Here is a 17111-nt window from a genome sequence, read left to right as displayed (position 1 = left end):
TCTTTCTTTCTAAATGCTTCTTATTCTTTAGTGGTTTGGATGTCCCACATTGTTTTTATTCTTCTAAGTTGCCATTAAAATTATTCATGTCAATGTACGGCAAAAACCACCACACTGTTGTAAAGTAATTAGCCTCCAGTTAAAATAAATAAACCGATTTTAAAAAAGATAAAACTTTTTTTTGCACATTTAAGCTTTATTTCTATCAGAGTCTTGAGCTAACTAGTACACAAACTTTTTCCCAAACAAGACAAAGAATCTTTGCTTGTTTTCACTTCCATCTTTCCAGCCTCCTCACTCTCATATAGAGAGCATTTGGATCGTCATACTAGGTAGTTTAAAAAGCTTAACTGGCTTTTTTTCGGTCCTTTTGCACTACATTCTTGAAATCATTCAAGTTTCCGATCCACCACTTTATTCTTTTATACCCATTCCACTACACAGCTCATATACTGAGGGTTTTATTTGAATGGTCAAAATTTTAAATTTACAAAACTCTAGCTTACTCTATTTCATGGGAATACTGTCTTTTGTATCTCTCTGAAAGCATCAATCTTGCTCATTGTAAAATCTTAATCTGTCTGCCTAGTTAATACACCTTCTGGTGTTAGTTCTTTTTTTGATAGCAGTTGGTGGCTCACTCACTGTCCTGGGGTGAATGCTGCTCATTCTGTTCATTTCAGTTCAGTCACTGAGAGTTGGTTTCATGTCCAACTCTTTGCGAAACCATGGACAGCAGCATGCCAGGCTTTCCTGTCCATCACTGACTCCTGGAACTTGCTCAAACTCATGTCCATCGAGTCAGTGATGCCGTCCAACCACCTCATCCTCTGTTTTCCTCTTCTCCTCCCACCTTCCATCTTTCCCAGCATCAGAGTCTTTACCAATGAGTCAGTTCTTCACATCAGGTGGCCAGAGTATTGGAGTTTCAGCTTCAGCATCAGTCCTTCCAATGAATATTTAGGACTGATTTCCTTTAGGATTGACTGGTTTGATCTCCTTGCAGTCTAAGGGACTCTCAAGAGTCTTCTCCAACACCACAGTTCAAAAGTATCAACTCTTCAGTGCTCAGCTTTCTTTATAGTCCAACTCTCACATCCATACATGACTATTGGAAAAACCATAGCTTTGACTAGACGGACCTTTGTTGGCAAAGTAATGTCTCTGCTTTTCAATATGCTGTCTAGATTGGTCAAAGTTTTTCTTCTAAGGAGCAAGCATATTTTAATTTCATGGCTGCAGTCACCATCTACAGTGATTTTGGAGCCCCCCAAAATAAAGTCTCTCACTGTTTCCACTGTTTACCCATCTATTTGCCATGAAGTGATGGGACTGGATGCCATGATCTCAGTTTTCTGAATGTTAAGTTTTAAGCCAACTTTTTCACTCTCCTCTTTTACTTTTAACAAGAGGCTCTTTAGTTCTTCTTTGCTTTCTTCAATAAAGGTGGTGTCATCTGCATGTCTGCTGCTCATTAAGTGGGTGATTCTTGGTGGTCTGCTCATCTACTGTCTTTTCTGTTGATTGAGTCTGCCTGTGGCGACTGGGTAGTGGGCAGTACTCCCAGGAGAGGTACAGAATAGTATAGGGGGAAGCACATGAGGTTTGAAGTCAGGTAGACCTGGCTACAAATCCAGCTGTGTTACTTACTAGCTGTGCAATGTTGGGCAAATCTTTGAATCTTGGTTTCTTAGCTTGGGATAATGACCTTACCTTATGGAGCTGCTGTGTAGATTAAATTTAACAGCACATAAAAATACTACTAAAGCCTCGGGACAGCAGTAAGTTGAGTTCATCTTTCATCAGTTATTCAGAATTTTTTTTTACTCTTCAGCCTTTGATTAAATGTGATAGATTTGATGGTCTCACACCACTGTCATTAAGCAGGTATGTTTTCCTCAGATCATCCTGGGGGAAAACAATTCAGTCCTCCATTTCTAAATTTAAGCTACTGTATGGTCAGTGATATATCAGGTGTATCTTTTCTTCAGAGGGCTTTGGACATCCTCATCACAAAACAATTAAAGTTCTGGTATCAACTGACTCATTTTGGCAAAAATTAGATCATGGGCAGCCTTGTCTGGTGTACATGCATTGGAAGGGTGGTTATAATACTAAGATGTAAGTCTTGCCACCCACCTGGATATTCTAATGGATATTGGTATTAACACTCTATTGATATCAATATCCTAATGGTACCTTATGGCAAAGTTATTGATATGTCTCCTTGGAAAATTATCCTTCATTCATACACTATTTTACTCCCTGGAAATTAGGTCAGTTCTTTAGAATCACTGCCCAACAGCACGGACAGAACAAGCCAAAGAGATAAATCTTTTCAGAAGGAAGAAAGAAAGGCATGGCATTTATTTCATTTTTCTCCTAGACTAATATCAGAGTTCTTTGAAAGAGCCAGGGATTTTACTTGGAATAAAGTTCCACCTTTGCACTCTGCAAGCCATCATTTATGACATTTTTCTTCCTACATATTAAAAGCCAAATGCTAGAGCCTTCTCCTCCAGGGTTATAAAGTTGCTCATAGACAGGTTTTCAACTTCAACAACTTGATGTTTGAGTCCTGAGACAACCTCCTATCCTTTCCCTTGAACCTTCGTGCCATGTGAATAAATTTAACTTTGGAGCAGGATTCCACTCAAGTTCAAATGGTCTTGCCTTCATGAGCCATAAAGCTTGTGGCACATGTGCTACCTTGGCCCTGTCTTAGGCCTGTACTCAGGGGCTCTGCTAAAAGGCTCATCCCTGCAGGAGGCCCACAACAAGGAGAGGCCTTTACATTTTCCAGGCCAGGTCCCATCTAGCTGTGTGAGAGCAGCTGTATCCTCCGTCTACACAGGAACCTTCTTGCAGGAGTGACTGCCTATGGCTTGCCTCACATGGGCAGTCGGGCCCAGAAACCACTGCCCCTGGCAGCAGCCTGGGGTGGGCACATGAGCACATACACACGATGCATCATAGAAGGAGTGATGCACCTTAGAACCTTGCCAACTGTCACAGGAAATGCCAGGGTTTAGTACTCACTGTCACACTGCCAAGACAGCCATCTGCTGTATGCCCCACAGAAGACGTAGAGAGCAGTAACCTTCGCGTGTATGTATAAGAGGTGGGTGGGCTTCCCAGGTGGCACTAGTGGTAAAGAGCCTGCCTACCAATGCAGGAGCCAGAAGAGACTCAAGTTCGACCCCCGAGTCGGGAAGATCCCCTGGAGGAGGGCACAGCAACCCACTCCGTTGCTCTTGCCTGGAGAATCCCATGGACAGAGGAGCCTGGTGGGATGTGGTCCATAGCATTTCAAAGAGGTGGACATGACTGAAGTGACTTAGCACACATGCACGTAAGAGGTGGGCAGAGAGAATGGAGAACCGGGTACCACCTCCACTGTACTCCTTCACGCGCTGACCACTGCCTCTGTCTGCAATGTTCTTGTCCCACATGCTCTCCTGGTGAACACCTACACATCCCCTAAGCCCTGGCTCCAAAAGCCTGCTTTGTGACGCATGTTCCGTCCCCTCTCCATGGTGGGCTCTGTACCTTTGGACATCCCTGGGTCTGGCCATGCCTCCATGACCACATTTGGTACACAGTGCTGCAATTGTATTTCATAGATCTGTCTTCTGCTAGACTGAATTTCCACCTGTGTTGTGAGATTTATTCCTCTTATCAGAGCCTGGCACATCATTGGTGCTTTCTCTGCCAGTGTTTGCAGAATACATCAAGAACGATTCAGCACTTGCCATGATTTTTAGTTCAGATGGACCGTCATTCTTCCCCTTTCTCACTCTATTATTTTCATGGTCCTTCCCACTTGGACTCCTGATGGTCTCCATGGTCACAGTGCCCTGCCTATGCTTTGGCTGTGGTGTGGGGAGTCAGGATCCCCACAGGACTTGGCACAACCCCAGTGGGTGGGAGGCAGTGGAAATGCTAAGTCATTCCTCAGACTACCACCAAGGCAGTTTCTAAATAAAATGCAAGCAAGGTGGAGGGGCTCAGGACAATTGCTCCAAGAAAAGAAGATCAGGAACCACGGCTTGGGTGGGTGTATGAAGGGGTCCCACTTCACTGCAATCCTTATACAAATCTTTCCCAAACAAGCATTCTCCAAAAGCCATTTTCCATTCACAGCCATCTGGACCTCAAGAATCCTTTGGGAGAACAAAAGACTCTGTGGTGAAACCTAGAGGCAGTTCTGTCCTGTCCAGAAACCCCAGACACTTCCAAATGAATTCTGAACCAATAGTTAGAAAACTGTTCCCCAGGCTGGTAAAGAACCCACCCACCAAAGAAGGAGACAAGGGTTCGATCCCTGATCCAGGAAGATCCCATATGCCGTGGAGCAACCAAGCCCGAGCATCACAACTACTGAGCCCATGCTCTAGAGCCCAGGAGCCACAAATACTGAAGCCCTGCGCCCTAGAGCCCATGCTCTGCACACGAGAAGCCACTGAAATGAGAAGTCCATGCCCCACAAGAGGGTAGCCCCTGCTCACCACAACTAGAGAAAAGTCCACGCAGCAATAAAGACCCAGAACAGCCAAAAATAAAATAAATAAATAAAATTTTGAAAAAAGAAAACTGTGTCCCAGACAGGGCCATAGGTGGGGTGATAGCCCAGGCCCTTGGGGTCAGCCAGCATGCCCACCCTCAGAAGGAAGATGGATACCAAGGGTGCTGCTGAAGGGAGAGAAACAATCTGAGTGTCCCCTGCAGTGTAGGGAGGGATGGCAGATACACCCTCCCTCAATGCCAGCTGTCTGTCCCTGGGCTTCAGTTGGCTGAAGAGGTAACTGGCTCCTGGCTGCCCAGGGGCATGTCCAAGGCTAGGGATTGCTGGTGGCTGAGGGTGGGATCTGGAGGGAATGCCCCCAGGCCTTAGGGGTACTTCTTGGAGAACAGAGGAAAAAAGTACTGGTTTCTCCTAATAGGAGTGAGTCTGACTTGTACCAAGCCACCCAAATTCCCAGAATGAGAAGCCTGCTCTATCCAAAGTCCTGCAGGGCCAGAGTGGAGGGCATCATGAGCTGTGTGAACCTCACCTACTCCAGTGGGCTCATTCTGGGCTCTGCTGAGCATGGGCAGGGCCAAGGCTGGGAAGCTGGCTGAGCTGCAGGATGCCCTTGTTCTTGGCCCTTTAGGCTTTACGGCAGAAAGTGTGCTGCCCAGTGGCCTCTGAAACAGTACCTGGGACTCCTGCCTCTTCACCGCATCCATCATGCACCAGCTTTTACGTTTTCTACTCTCATCATCACACTGGTCTCCAGTAATGACTATCCATGCGAACACAGTGCTTCCCTACTTGCTTAGTGAGATCTGCTGGCGAGCCTGATTTTCCACATGACACAAACACCATGGGCCTCTGAACACAGGCTGATGTATCCAACCAATGGCTTGGCTGTCCTTGAGAATTCTGCTACATACTTCTGAAAATTCTCAGTACGGTTTTGAAAATCGAAAGTGTCTACTTCTGAGAACTCAGAGAACGGAATGCAGGGAGCTCATAGGACTTGGGGTTTTTGAGAGCCCATTCAGCGGGATGATCAGTCAGGCAGTTCTGCAAATCTTCAGAAAAACCACTTCTCATGCCTTCCTGCCAAGCCAGCTATTTATAAATGCTTCCAAATTGGAGTAGCTCTTGTTTGGTCAGATGATTAGTAAAGAGAAAAACGGGGCTTCCCTGGTGGCTCAGTGGTAAAGAATCTGCGTGCCAATGCAGGAGATAAGGGTTCAATCCCTGATCCAGGAAGATTCCACATGCCACAGAGCAACTAAATCCAAGTGCCACATCTACTGAGCCTGTGCTCTAGAGCCTAGGAGTCGCAGGTACTGAAGCCCGTACCCTAGAGTCCACGCACTGCAACAAGAGAAGTCACCACAATGAGAAGCCTGCGCACTGCAATCAGACAGTAGCCTCCATTCACCACAACTAAAGAAAAGCCCATGCAGCAATGAAGACCCAGCACAGACAAAAATAATAAATACATAAATTCTAAAAGAGGAAAAATTCTTAAAAAAAAAAAAAGAGAGAAAAGGGTATGTACTTGGTTCTGAGATACTTTTAGAATCACAGGGAATTACATTTCCTGTTTCTTTCAATAAATAATTTCGTCCATGAGGGAGCAATCTTCTGTACAGCTTTACTGATGTTCATATGAACAGCTCACAGCACATGCTCTGTGAGGAGAGTATCCCCCAGACATGGGGAAAAGGTGGAGTGGTTGGAGAGGTAAACAGTATGTCAGGGAGCAGATGGGAGCACGTGGGCAGTGGGAACCTCATGCTAAGTTCAAACCGTGGTTGCAGTAGGTGCAAGACACTGGGGGCTCTTCTTCCACTGTTTCAGCAGTGCTCCAAGACACGGGCATTTCATGGAGCAGGAGTGGAAAACTGTTAGGGGTGGTGATGGCTGAGCAGGCAGGCCAGGAGGGGCACCTATCCTGCATTCAACATTTCCTGTGGCCCAGGGTTTCAGCCCACGTGACCCAAGAGGACAGCAGTGTGGGAAACCGTCATCTCTATCACATCATGAGCCTCCTGTGGGCTCAGGTGTGTCACATGCTATGAGCCTTGCTGCCCCCATTTTCAAGCTATCCACAGAGAGACCATCCATCTTTCTGGCTAGCTGTCCCTCACATTCCCATGTAAGAGCAATGATTCAACAACGCCCTCAATGTGGACCACATGCCCTCTCCTTGTGCAGTAACTCTCCCGAGCATCATGCTCCCTCCTTCCCACAAGGGGTCACCCTCTTGTCCAGCCACTCCAGACTCTTAGGAGCACTGAGGTGATTTTTTATCAGCATGAAACTTTTCCTGAATTCATGTGGAAAGAGTAAATGATGTTTTATAGCATGAACTTTTTTCAGTCCACAAATATCAAATATTTACTGAACACATATTATACTCTAAGTATTGTGTATTGGAGTCCCTAGAGACAAGAGTAGCAAACAGATAAAAGTCCTGTCCTTATACTGTAAGGGCCAGGAGGAAGGTAAACTGATCAAATATGGAAATACATGGTGTGCCAGTTGGTGATGAGGGTGATGGTGGAAGGGTGGGTGAGAGGTTCTGGGACACAGGTTGGTCAGGGAGGGCCTCTCTGAGGATGTGATATTTAAGCAAGTATGAGAAGGAGGTGAGGGCAGAGGACATGTGACTCTCTGGGGAAGGGTGTGCTGGGTAGCAGAAGATCCACGCAAAATTCAGGAGGTGGGAGAGTGTCTTCTATGCTCTAGGACCAGCATGGAGGCAGGATGACTGGGGAAGAGGAAGAGGGGGAGAGGTCAGAGAGGGGCAAGAGACAGGCTGTGAAGCTGGCTGAGGTGCTGGAAGAACTCGGGGCATAGGTGAGCTATCGGAGGGTTTTGAGCAGAGGAGTGACATGACCTGACTTGCATTCTGAAGCCCAGCTCTGCTGCTGGGCACAGACAGACACAGCAGGGGGGCTGGCCAGGGGAAGTGACCTAAGTGAAGAGGCCACTGCAATAGACCAGGTGACAGATGACAATGCCTTGGACCAGGGTGCTGATGGTAGAGGGGTCAAAAATTTTAACACTGTGATTTGGGGGGAAGGTAGAAACATCAGATTTGGTGATGGCTCAGATGTGAAGTTTGGGGAAAGGGGTTAAGGGTGACCCACGCCACTGGAAGGATTGAGCAGCCATTTGCTGAGATGCAGAAGGGCATGGAAGTTCGCAGGTTTGGAGGGGTACCACTGAGAGTTCAGTTTGGTTAAGACAGATTCCTGATAGGCACCCAGGTAGGGATGGCTGAAGGTAGCTAACTGTCACAGTCTCTGATTCATGGGAGATGTGTGGGCTGGAGAAAAACAACTAGTGCCATCAGCACAGACTGAATACAAAACCATGGGTCTTGGGGAGATTTATGAGACTGAGTGTAGGGAAAAAAAGCCCTTGGGCCCTGTAGGAACCGGGAAGATGAGGAGAAAGCCAGTGAGAAGGGAGACACCAAGTGAAATGTGATGTCCTAGAAGCCAAGGAAGTGGGAGGAATGATCATTGTTGAGACAAAAATCATCTACAGTTGACTTAGGATCAAGCAGAATTGCATATTCTGCATATGAACTTGAGTTTCCACCTACACTTATGTCTTGTGCATGAATCCTTCACCCTCCAGGCATCAGTGGCCCTATGAGAATCTTTATGAGCGCTGGTGAATCTTCCCCTTAGAAACACACATTCAGATACATACAAGACTGCAAACAAGTGTGGAGGTTCCAGGAGCTGGTAAAGTCCATCCCAGAAGTCAGGTTCATAAACAGCCCTTGGCCATCCCCAAAGAGGTCTTCTCATGGTATGAACCAATCTGTCTCAATGTAGAAGTTCAGAACTTGCAGGTTTCCCAGCTTTTCCAGGTATGTTTCCATAGGTTAGAATGAGTTGACCTTTCTGGGCTCTTGGGTTGAACACAAAATGTGAATGGGCTGGCTCAAGTCTCAAAGCAAGCGTGAAAACAAATGAGAACTCACCACCATCTCCTGCACGTGAAACATCTCTGCTCCACCAGGTGACAGTCGATTGGGGAAGGACATGCTGACAGATGACCCAGGAAGGGTGCTTGGCCCAGTGTTATAGACCTGTGGGTATGAGACACACATGGCATGGTTTAATAGAAACAGAGATCTTCATTTCATGTCTACATTATATATTCTAAAATCCTTTGAAATGATACACAGAGATACTAGGGTTTAGGATCTAGAAGGTCATGACTTGAAGTGAAATATCAAATGATGGAAGATTTCAATGACACAGAAATCTTTCTAATACGCATTAAAACCCCACAAACTTTCAAGTTACCTTATTCCCCCTGTTAGCATTTTCTTATCTTCTACTGCTAACAATTATGCTTATCTTGACCTTGAAATTTCCTCATAGACTGTTACACGGGTGGGAGTTTAGAAATAATCTAGATTAGTAGTTCTCAAACTTTTAACACATATCAGAATAATCAAATGGTTTTCTTAAAACCTAGCCTAGAGTAAGGTCACACCCAGAGTTTCTAGTTAGGGTGGGGTGGGGGCTGAAGGGTTTGAATATCTTTTTTATTTTGGCCATGCCACATGGCATGTGGGATCTTAGTTCCCCAATCAGGGATCAAACCCGGGCCCCTGGCAGTTAGAAGCTCAGAGTCCTAACCACTGGAAGGCCAGGGAAGTCCTGGGCTTGCCTTTCTAAAGTTCTCAGGAGATGCTGATGTTGCTGGCCCAGAAAACATACTTTGAGAACCACTGATCTGGTCCAACTCCGTTCCTTTTATAGTTGGAGGTAACTGAGACTCTCAAAGACAAAGTGGGTTATCCCCAAACCAAATGATCTCACTTACAGAAAGGGCTCTTTTTTACTACACTATCTAGCTGATTTGGTTTCTCCGTAACTTTCATCTTACCACTTACTAATACTGTTGGATGACATCTGTGCACATATTTTCTGTCCCAGCATTTGGTCCTACAATCTTTACCCCTCTCATCCCCCACATAGTCCTCCCCATTTTTTTGTCTCCAGCAGCCCATCATCTCTTGAGAAGTGAGAGAAAAGATGGCAGCCACTAAAAGACCCATGAGAGAAAGGAGATGGAGCAGAGACTGACATGAAACTCAAGGAAGAAGTGGAAGATGAAGGAGAGTACAAAAGATGGGCAGATGTATAAAGACAGACAGTAGATTAGTGGCTGCTAAGGCCGGGGCATAGGAGGAATGAGGAGTGTGGCAGGAGGAAGAATGGCTTCCCAAAGATGTCCCTGTACTAATCCGTGGAAACTGTATGTTATATTACATGGCCAGGGGATTTCAGGTTGCTAAGAAGCTGACTTTAAAATCAAGAGAGGATCTTGGATTATCCAGGTGGGTGCAATGTAATGAAAAGGGTCCTTATATAGGGAAGTGGGAGACAGAGTCAGAAACAGGGAAATGTACTGTCAAAAAGATGCAACCAGTCACTGCTGGCTTTGAAGATGAAGGGGGCCATGAGCCAAAGAATGCAGCAGCTTCCAGAAGGAGGAGAATCACCACAGAAGAAAGAAACAGATTCTTCCCCAGAAAGGAACACAGCCCTGCTGACACCTTGCTTTTATAGACCAGTGAAACCCTTACAGACTTCTGTCCTCCAAAATTGTAAGATAAAATAAACTTGGCACAAAGTCTGTAGTAATTTGTTATAGCAGCAACAGGAGACTAATATAAGGAGTGACTGCTAACAGGCATGGAGTTTCTTTTTGCAGGTGAAAAAAATGTTCTAAAATTAGATTATGGAGAAAGTTGCACAGTGGGGAAAGTCATTGCATTGTACACTTTAAACAAGTGAACTCTAAGGTATGTAAGTGGTAACTCGATAAAGATGTTAGCTTATTTTTAAAAAGATGGGTAGGGGCAAAAGAGAGGAGTGGCCTGGGGACTAGAGAGAGGATTCAGGGCATCTCTGAAGCTGAGGTCAGCAGGGCAGAGCCCGGCGATGGGTTGGACAAATTAGCAGATCTTCACACTTGGCAGAATACACAAGGGTCTAGCTCCAGCCAGCTCTTCCCTAGAAAACTTGTCTTTGTTTTTTTGTGTTTTTTTTTGTTTTTTTTTTTTTTGCAATAGTGGGTTTTGCTTCAGAGAACAGACAAAAAAAATCATCCAGTGGATGAGTAGTTGCTGCCAACTCTTGATTCAAAAAGAACACAATTCACCCATAACAACAACCCTAAGGCACAAGAAAAGGAAGGACTATTCAACCACAATGGAAATCGTTAATTTGAAGTGAAACGTGAGAGCACAGCATTGAAAGGAAAACCTATTGACCTGTCTGGGAAATCACAATTAAAGCATGAGTGAGGAAAAAGAAGTTGATTTTGTTTTGCATTAGTTCATCCACCAGAACCAGACAGATGGAGAGCTTGTATTACCATATTTTTAACAAATGTCTTAATGTTTGACTCTCTGCAAACGTTCCTGTGTAACATCTGCATTATTTTTCATCATCATTTTTCAAATGAGGGAAATTATTGATTTGATTAAAAAAAAAACAACTATTGATGGTCAATAAATTTTTACGTCTGTGAAGAAAAAAACTCCGATGAAACTTTGAAACCAATTCTAAGACCAGTGTCTCTGCCTTTCTCCCATCAGCACTTGCAGAACAATCTTTAAACAATGACATAGCTTGTTGACTATTAGCTTTGAAAAGACCCAGAAAAAAAATCTCTTTGTATGGAAAGTCTCGTGCCTTTTTTCAGGAGAGATGTTGCCAGAATAACGCTTCTCTGATGGTTCAGACAGTAAAGAATCTGCCTGCAATAAAGGAGAACTGGCTTTCATCTCTGGGTTGGGATGATCCCCTGGAGAAGGGAATGGCAACCCACTCCAGTATTCCTGCCTGGAGAATTCCACAGAAAAGAGGCTACAGTCCATGGGGTAGCAAAGAGTTGGACACAACTGAACAACTAACACTTTCTATCCATTTTCCTGACCCTATTCTCCTCTACTATCTCCACCTTTTTTTTGGATGACTATCACCATCAAGCTGGTCAGTGGCTTCCTGCAGGACGGTCAGAAGCATGACAATTATACCAGAAAACAAGTTGTCAGAGAATTGTAAGGAAACTGTCAGCTTTGCTAACCCAAGAAGATTTCCTTTCCATCAGTAACACACACTATCCATCTTTCAGAGTCAGCCAACTTCCTTAATCCTGAACAGAATGCTATGTACTTCCTCAGGCAACTGATAATCAGGAGGCGAATCTTAGGGTCATGCCAGTCACTCACTCCCAGGGCCCTGATTCCCTAGCCTGTATCCTATGTCAGGTCAGAAGAAAGCTCTTTGTCTGAATACGAAACTTTAAGCTCCCTGTAAAAGTGCCTTCAGAGAAACATGATGTAACCACAGGCTCTCAGATTTCTTTCTTTTTTTTTTTTAAAGAGGAAGAAGAGAGCATTTTGTATATTTTTAAAATATCTTTTCATTTAACTTCTGTTCCTTTTTGCCTTCTCCTATCAACACTATTTGTAGAGACGTGGATGGACCTAGAGACTGTCATACAGAATGAAGTAAGTCAGAAACAAAAACAAATATCATATATTAAAGCACATATATATATGGGATCTAGAAAAATGGTATAGATGATCTTATTTGCAAAGCAGAAGTAGAGACACAGACATAGAGAAAAAATGTATGGATACCAAGGGGGAAAAGGCAGGGGGTTGGGGGGGTGGGAGGAACTGGGAGATTGGGATTGACATATATATACTATTGATACTAGCATAAAAAAGATAGCTAATAAGAACCAACTGTATAGCACAGGGAACTCTACTGAATGCTCTTTGGTGACCTAAATGAAAAGGAAATCCAAAAAAGAGGGGATGTATGTATACGTATAGCTGATTCACATTGTTGTACAGTAAAAACTAATAGAACATTGTAAAGCAACTATACTCTAATAAAAAATAATAAAAATTTTATTTTATTGAAGTATAGTTATTTACAACGTTGTATTAATTTCTGCAAATACCCTCTTCATTACATGATGTGTGTCATTGGAACCCGTCTAAATAATTGACCTGACTGTATCTTTTATTGTAAGACACCTGCAAAACCATAGGTAAGCAACTGAAACGAAAGTGGCTTCCCTGACGGCTCGAGTGGTCAAGACTGTACCTTCAGTGCAGGAGACGCAGGGGCTGGGGCTCAGTCCTCGGGCTGGGAAGATACCCTGGTGGAGAAAATGGCAAGCTACTCCAGTGTTCTTGCCTGGAAAATCCCATGGACAGAGGAGCCGAGGGGGTTCCAGCCCATAGGGTCACCGGGTTCCGATCAATAGGGTCGCAAAGAGGTGGACATGACTGAGCACACACGAATAAGTAAAATGAAATAACTTCATCTGGCCTTTATCTGTTTTCTGTCCAACTGCAAAAAGCAATGGAGAAAAAGAAACTAACTGTGAGAAGGAATTCAAAACCACAGAGGTCCTATTCCCAGCAATCACTCTAAAGGTCTTGAAAGCAAGAGTGACCCTATCTTTCTCTTTTCCCCTGTAAATCAAGCATAGGGCGTGGCAGCAGGGGCTTAGCTGGCTGGGAGGTGCCTCCTCTCTGAGCTGGGATGTGTGTTATCCATCATGACTTTGGAGGTCTCCTGCCTGGGAGAAAGCTTTGGCGAGAGGGAGACCATTGTTTGCAAGAGACCGCAAATATGTTACTGTCTTTCTCTGGACCCTCACCCTGTCATTATTTGTCATCCCCTTGGTCCACCTAGGAGAGGCCACAGGGAAAGAAAATAATAATTATTTGGCCATACCAGTGGATGCCAGACCGAGAAACCATCTTCTCCATAGGGAAGGATGGAGGGAAGGCAGGAGAGAGCTCTGGGAGCTGGAGCTAGAGCTAGAAAGACGTGGGATGTGGATTACGGTACACCGGCTCCATCACTTCACCCCCACGTCCTAGCACCTACTGAGCTACACAGGGGTGTCCCAGGTAACACCTGCCTAATCTTGGCCCCAGACCAGCAGCTCCCAGCTCTCCACCCTGCAGCATGTCCTCTCCTCTTAGGCCTACATTTCCCACATTTGTCAATTAAGGAGAATGTCTGGACAATGCTCCATCCCCCTAGTTTTATGTTCAAAGACCCTCCTGTTGAACAGTGCTGGCCTTGGGGTCTGTTCTCAGAGAAGGAATCAGCAAATGAAGGCTCGCACGCAAGACCTGGTCTACCACCTGCTTTTGTATATCCTGTGAGCTAGGATGGTTTTATACTTTTAAATGTTTGGGAAAAAAACAGAAGATGGATATGTCATAATATGTGAAAATGATGTGTGCTGTGCTGTGCTTAGTTGCTCGGTCATGTCCGACTCTTCGTGACCCCATGGACTGTAGCCCACCAGGCTCCTCTGTCCAGGGGATTCTCCAAGCAAGAATGCCCTGCCCTCCTTCGGGAGATCTTCCTGAAGCAGGGATCGAACCCAGGTCTCCTGCACTGTAGACAGATTCTTTACCATCTGAGCAACCAAGGAAGCCCAATAATACTGGAGTGGGTTGCCATGCCCTCCTCCAGGGGATCTTCCCAACTCAGGGACTGAACCCAGGTTTCCCACATTGCAGGCGGATTCTTTACTGTCTGTGCCACCAGAGAAGCCCAAGAATACTGGAGTGGATAGCCTATCCCTTCTCCAGGGGATGTTCCTGACCCAGGAACGAACCAGGGCCTCCTGCATTGCAGGCAGATTCTTTACCACCTGAGCTACCAGGAAAGCAATTTTATATCATGTGAAAATGAATGAAACTCAAATGTCAGTGTCCACAGCCACAGTTTTGTCCTGTGCATGGTTCCTGGCTGCTTCCGCGCTACAGGAGCCTAGTTGTATAGCTGCTGTGGAGACTGGATGGCCTACACAGCCTGAATAGTTACCCTCTGGCCCTGTGCAGAAGAAGTTTTTCCACCCTTGGTTTAGAGAAGGACAATGTCTTTCACAGTGTCCACAGTCCATACCGAGTATACCTGCTGGACACAGTGCTTATATGATAAGGAGAGCCAGCCCTGCTCTTTGGGGAGCAGTGTGTTTCCCCCCGCCAGGGGGAGTTCCCTTCACTCACACTGCTGTGCTCTTGTAAAACCCCACTTTGAAAGGCTGTTCCTTTGTGGGAGGTGTGGGTACCTAGCTAGGTCAGCAAGGAGAAACCCAGGATTAAGTGTGCGTGTGTGCTCAGTCACTTAAGTCATGTCCGACTCTGCGACCACATGGACTGTAGCCCACCAGGCTCCTCTGTCCACGGGATTCTCCAGGCAAGAGGACTGGAGTGGGTTGTCATGCCCTCCTCCAGGGGATCTTCCTGACCCAGGGATTGAACTCATGTCTCCTGCATCTTTTGCATGGCAGGCGGATTCTTTACTGCTGAGCCACCGGGGAAGCCCCCAGGATTAAGAGGACACGAGAAATCCTCGAGGCTGCCCTGTCCACAATGTGAAGAATGATGGAGAACCGGAAGGGGTTGTCTGTGGACCATCTGGGTAGGGATGCATGCTGGGTCCAAAGGTCTGCTGGGGAAGGCTGGCATTCATCATGCCTTTCTCCCTCCAAATACTGCAAAGCAGAGGGGGCTACACAGCAGAGTACCAGGCAGCAAAGGGATTGTTTCTGTGTGTGGTTACAGAAAACACATACACACTCAGGCTGGGAAGAGTTTCTCTTAGAAGGAGCCTGGCCCTTTGGTTGCTTTTCATAGAAGGCACATCCCATGGGCCCGTCCCTTGGTACCCAGTGATAGAGAAGGTCTCCACAGGTGGGTACCTGAAGGGTGACGTTGAGGGGTTGGAAATGACATTCCAGGTCATCCAGTTGAATGAAGTTGGATGCGTCCACAGACTCGCCGTACACAAAGGAGGTTGGAGACATGATTCTGAAAGAGGAAAGCATGAAATCTGTCATCCCAACGCAGGGTCACTGCTATCCTAGGAGCTCAAACATTTGTCTCTATTGAATCTAGAGCTCAAACATCTGTCTCTGTTGAATCTAGAGCTCAGACATCTGTCTCTATTGGATCTAGAACCTGGCTCCCCTCAGGGTCCCCCACCAAATGCTTCGCTTCTGGAACTGCTCTTTCTCTCTTGTAAATGGACACAGCCAGACCTGTACTTTCTAAGCAGACATTCCCAATAATGTCTGGTCATCTTAGGTCAAATCAGTAAGTTATGTATACAATGTACTAGGATTATACTTCTAAAATGAGAAGGAAGACTATGGTAGCTTTGATTTCAGTTTTTAAACTGGATTATAAAATTAGTGAAGTCGCTCAGTTGTGTCCGACTCTGTGAACCCATGGACTGTAGCCTACCACGCTCCTCCATCCGTGGGATTTTCCAGGCAAGAGTAATGGAGTGGATTGCCATTTCCTTCTCCAGAGGACCTTCCCGACCCAGGGATCGAACCCTGGTCTCCTGCATTGTAGGCAGACGCTTTACCGTCTGAGCCAGAAGGGCAGTCCTAGGATTATAAAATTACACATGTTCTATTTTGTCATTTGAAAAACATTTTGTGAATTGAAAAAGATTATGACAATATAAGTGAATTATATGCTTGGCATTCTAAGCCCCACTCTGTAACAAATTAAAAAAATAAAGATTTTCAGACTACCAAAATTACTAGAAATTAGGTATTAAAAATTGAGTCCTTACACTAATAGCCTTTTTCTTTAGATTTCAAATGGCTGTGTAAGACTTGATGAAGAATTCCAGCTCAGTGTGTAGTGATGTTTTCAACTTTGTCCGTGTCAATAAACCCCAGGCTCATTTAAATTCCCAGAAAAATAATGGATTCTAGATGAGATTCTAGAAGTCGCTCACTTGCCTAAACACAATATTGTAAGATTTTTGGTACCAAGTCTAAATAGATAGCAATTAACCTATTTTCAGCTTAAGTGTAGAAATTAGTTTATAAATGTAGTGAGCTGCCACCCAGGTCAAGAGTGGGTTCATTTAAATGAGTGCTGTTTTATGTTCCTGGAAAGATCAGAGGTTGACTCATTTGTTTAACTGAGGGCTTCGTTGGGGGCTGTTAACACCTCACAAGGAGGCCTCCAGGGTCTGACAACAGGATCAAGAGAGCCCTGTTTTCTCTTTCATCCCCTAGGACAGGGCTTGGTCCATGGACATTCTCACTGTGCGTCTGAGGAGAAAGTAAATAAACTACATGGTTAAAAACAGAGCCATGAACAGAGGCAAATCTGTGTTGGTTTGCAAATATATTCCACCAATGCCTCATGTCTAAAGAACGTGATGAAAAACGCCAAGAGGCAGGAACGCCCACCGGAGACTCATTCCTGACACCCAGCAGATCCGGGAGCTTTGCAGGCATGGCTCCTCTGCAGCGTATTAACTTGTCTACTTGCGGCTAAGGCCAGGACCCAGGAGCACTTGCATACTGAAAAATGAGAGACTTTGAACCTCTAGAAAGTTCAGCTTGCCTGTGGGGCAAAGGTTCAACAGGTCCTCATTTGATCTAAACTAATTGTGCAAATCCTTTTTCCTCTATCGTGCTCTGTTTCTGAAGCCGGAAACAGGAACTGACTTCTCATTTTTCCAGGCCTGTGTTTTGGCTGAAACCACCCAGG

At 45.3% G+C, this 17111-nt stretch overlaps 1 protein-coding gene across 1 annotated transcript in view; it reads right to left on the bottom strand.

Annotated features, from left to right (window-relative positions):
* Positions 1-17111, bottom strand: part of ITGA9 (integrin subunit alpha 9) — a 360880-nt gene that overhangs the window by 57506 nt on the left and 286263 nt on the right. Inside the window, exons 22-23 of the mRNA XM_055558670.1 lie at positions 15293-15401; positions 8502-8609 (exon numbers count right to left, since the gene is read on the bottom strand). Of these exons, the coding sequence (XP_055414645.1) occupies positions 8502-8609; positions 15293-15401 (217 nt within the window). The remainder of the gene's footprint in view (positions 1-8501; positions 8610-15292; positions 15402-17111) is intronic.

Source organism: Bubalus kerabau, chromosome 20 (genome assembly GCF_029407905.1).
Source record: "Bubalus kerabau isolate K-KA32 ecotype Philippines breed swamp buffalo chromosome 20, PCC_UOA_SB_1v2, whole genome shotgun sequence".
Classification (NCBI taxonomy): Eukaryota; Metazoa; Chordata; class Mammalia; order Artiodactyla; family Bovidae; genus Bubalus; species Bubalus kerabau.
Note: the sequence above shows the minus strand (reverse complement) of the source record. Positions and strands in the feature narration are given on the sequence as shown.